Source organism: Mus pahari, chromosome 10 (genome assembly GCF_900095145.1).
Source record: "Mus pahari chromosome 10, PAHARI_EIJ_v1.1, whole genome shotgun sequence".
Taxonomy (NCBI): Eukaryota; Metazoa; Chordata; class Mammalia; order Rodentia; family Muridae; genus Mus; species Mus pahari.
This window is the reverse complement of record NC_034599.1, coordinates 96510568-96511803: the sequence shown is the minus strand read 5'-3', so window position 1 is coordinate 96511803 and position 1236 is coordinate 96510568. Positions and strand designations below refer to the sequence as shown.

Here is a 1236-nt window from a genome sequence, read left to right as displayed (position 1 = left end):
AACCTAGCAGTCCAAGGAATTACTTTTTAATCATGTTTTAAATTTGTTTATGTTAATATTTATTTTTTTTCTCTTTGCTGGATTTTTTTTTTTTTTAGTTTTTTTTTTTTGAGACAGGATTTCTCTGTATAGCCCTGGTTATCCTGGAATTCACTTTGTAGACCAGGCTGGCCTCGAACTCAGAAATCCGCCTGCCTCTGCCTCCTGAGTGCTGGGATTAAAGGCGTGCGCCACCACGCCCGGCTTCCCTGGCACCTCTTGTGTCTCTCCCCTAGGGCTGTGCCTGGCTGTTCCTGAGAAGACCATACGATGGTGTGTTGTGTCAGATCCTGAGGCCACTAAGTGCTCCCATTTCCGTGACAATATGAAGAAAGTCCTTCCTGCAGGTGGTCCAGCTGTTACCTGTGTGAGGAAAGCCTCTCACCCGGAGTGCATCCAGGACATCTCGGTAAGTCACTGCTGCCTGAAAGAGAGCTGAAGAAAAGTTGCCCCTTTCCTGTACTTTACAGAGCAGGGGAGAACACAGCTGCTCAGCGCTTGTCTGTAGGAAAAGTCATAATCTTAATGGAACAACGAATACAGGGTTCAAACTTAGTCATGTATCCATGACACAGCAAAACCTAAAACTGCATCAAGAGAATCTATAAAGACTCAAAAGTACTGGGCTTAGCAGTTTAGAGCCCTGGCTGTTATCCCGGAGGACCAGGGCTCAATTCCCAGAACCCATATTGCAGCTCAAAACTGTCTGTAACTCCAGTCCCAGAGGATCTGTCACCCTCATACAGGCAAAACACCAATGCATATGAAATAAAAAATTTTAAAAATAATGAAAAAAGATGCAAAGTTAAACAAGAAACTTTCTCTATGCAGGCCAGGCTTGCCCAGAACTCAAAGTGTTCCTGTTCCTCTGTCCCGGGTACTGGGACTAGAGGTGTAGACCACCATACCTAGTGGAGTTTTAATATTCAGTACAAAGAGCTGGGGTGTTGGTGTTGGTGTTGTTTTAACAAAGCTGGTCTCGAACTATTCAATTCCCAGCAACCACATGGTGGCTCACAATTATCTGTAATGGGGATCCGATGCCTTCTGCTGTGTCTGAAGACAGTGACACTGTACCCACATACATGAAATAAATAAATAAATCTTAAAAAAAATAATGGCTATTGACAACTGAAGAAGAAGAAGAAGAAGAAGAAGAAGAAGAAGAAGAAGAAGAAGAAGAAGAAGAAGAAGAAG

At 43.3% G+C, this 1236-nt stretch overlaps 1 protein-coding gene across 1 annotated transcript in view; it reads left to right on the top strand.

Moving 5' to 3' along the window:
* Positions 1-1236, top strand: part of LOC110327934 (inhibitor of carbonic anhydrase) — a 40868-nt gene that overhangs the window by 5412 nt on the left and 34220 nt on the right. The window contains exon 2 of the mRNA XM_021207226.2: positions 276-448. Within this exon, the coding sequence (XP_021062885.1) occupies positions 276-448 (173 nt within the window). The remainder of the gene's footprint in view (positions 1-275; positions 449-1236) is intronic.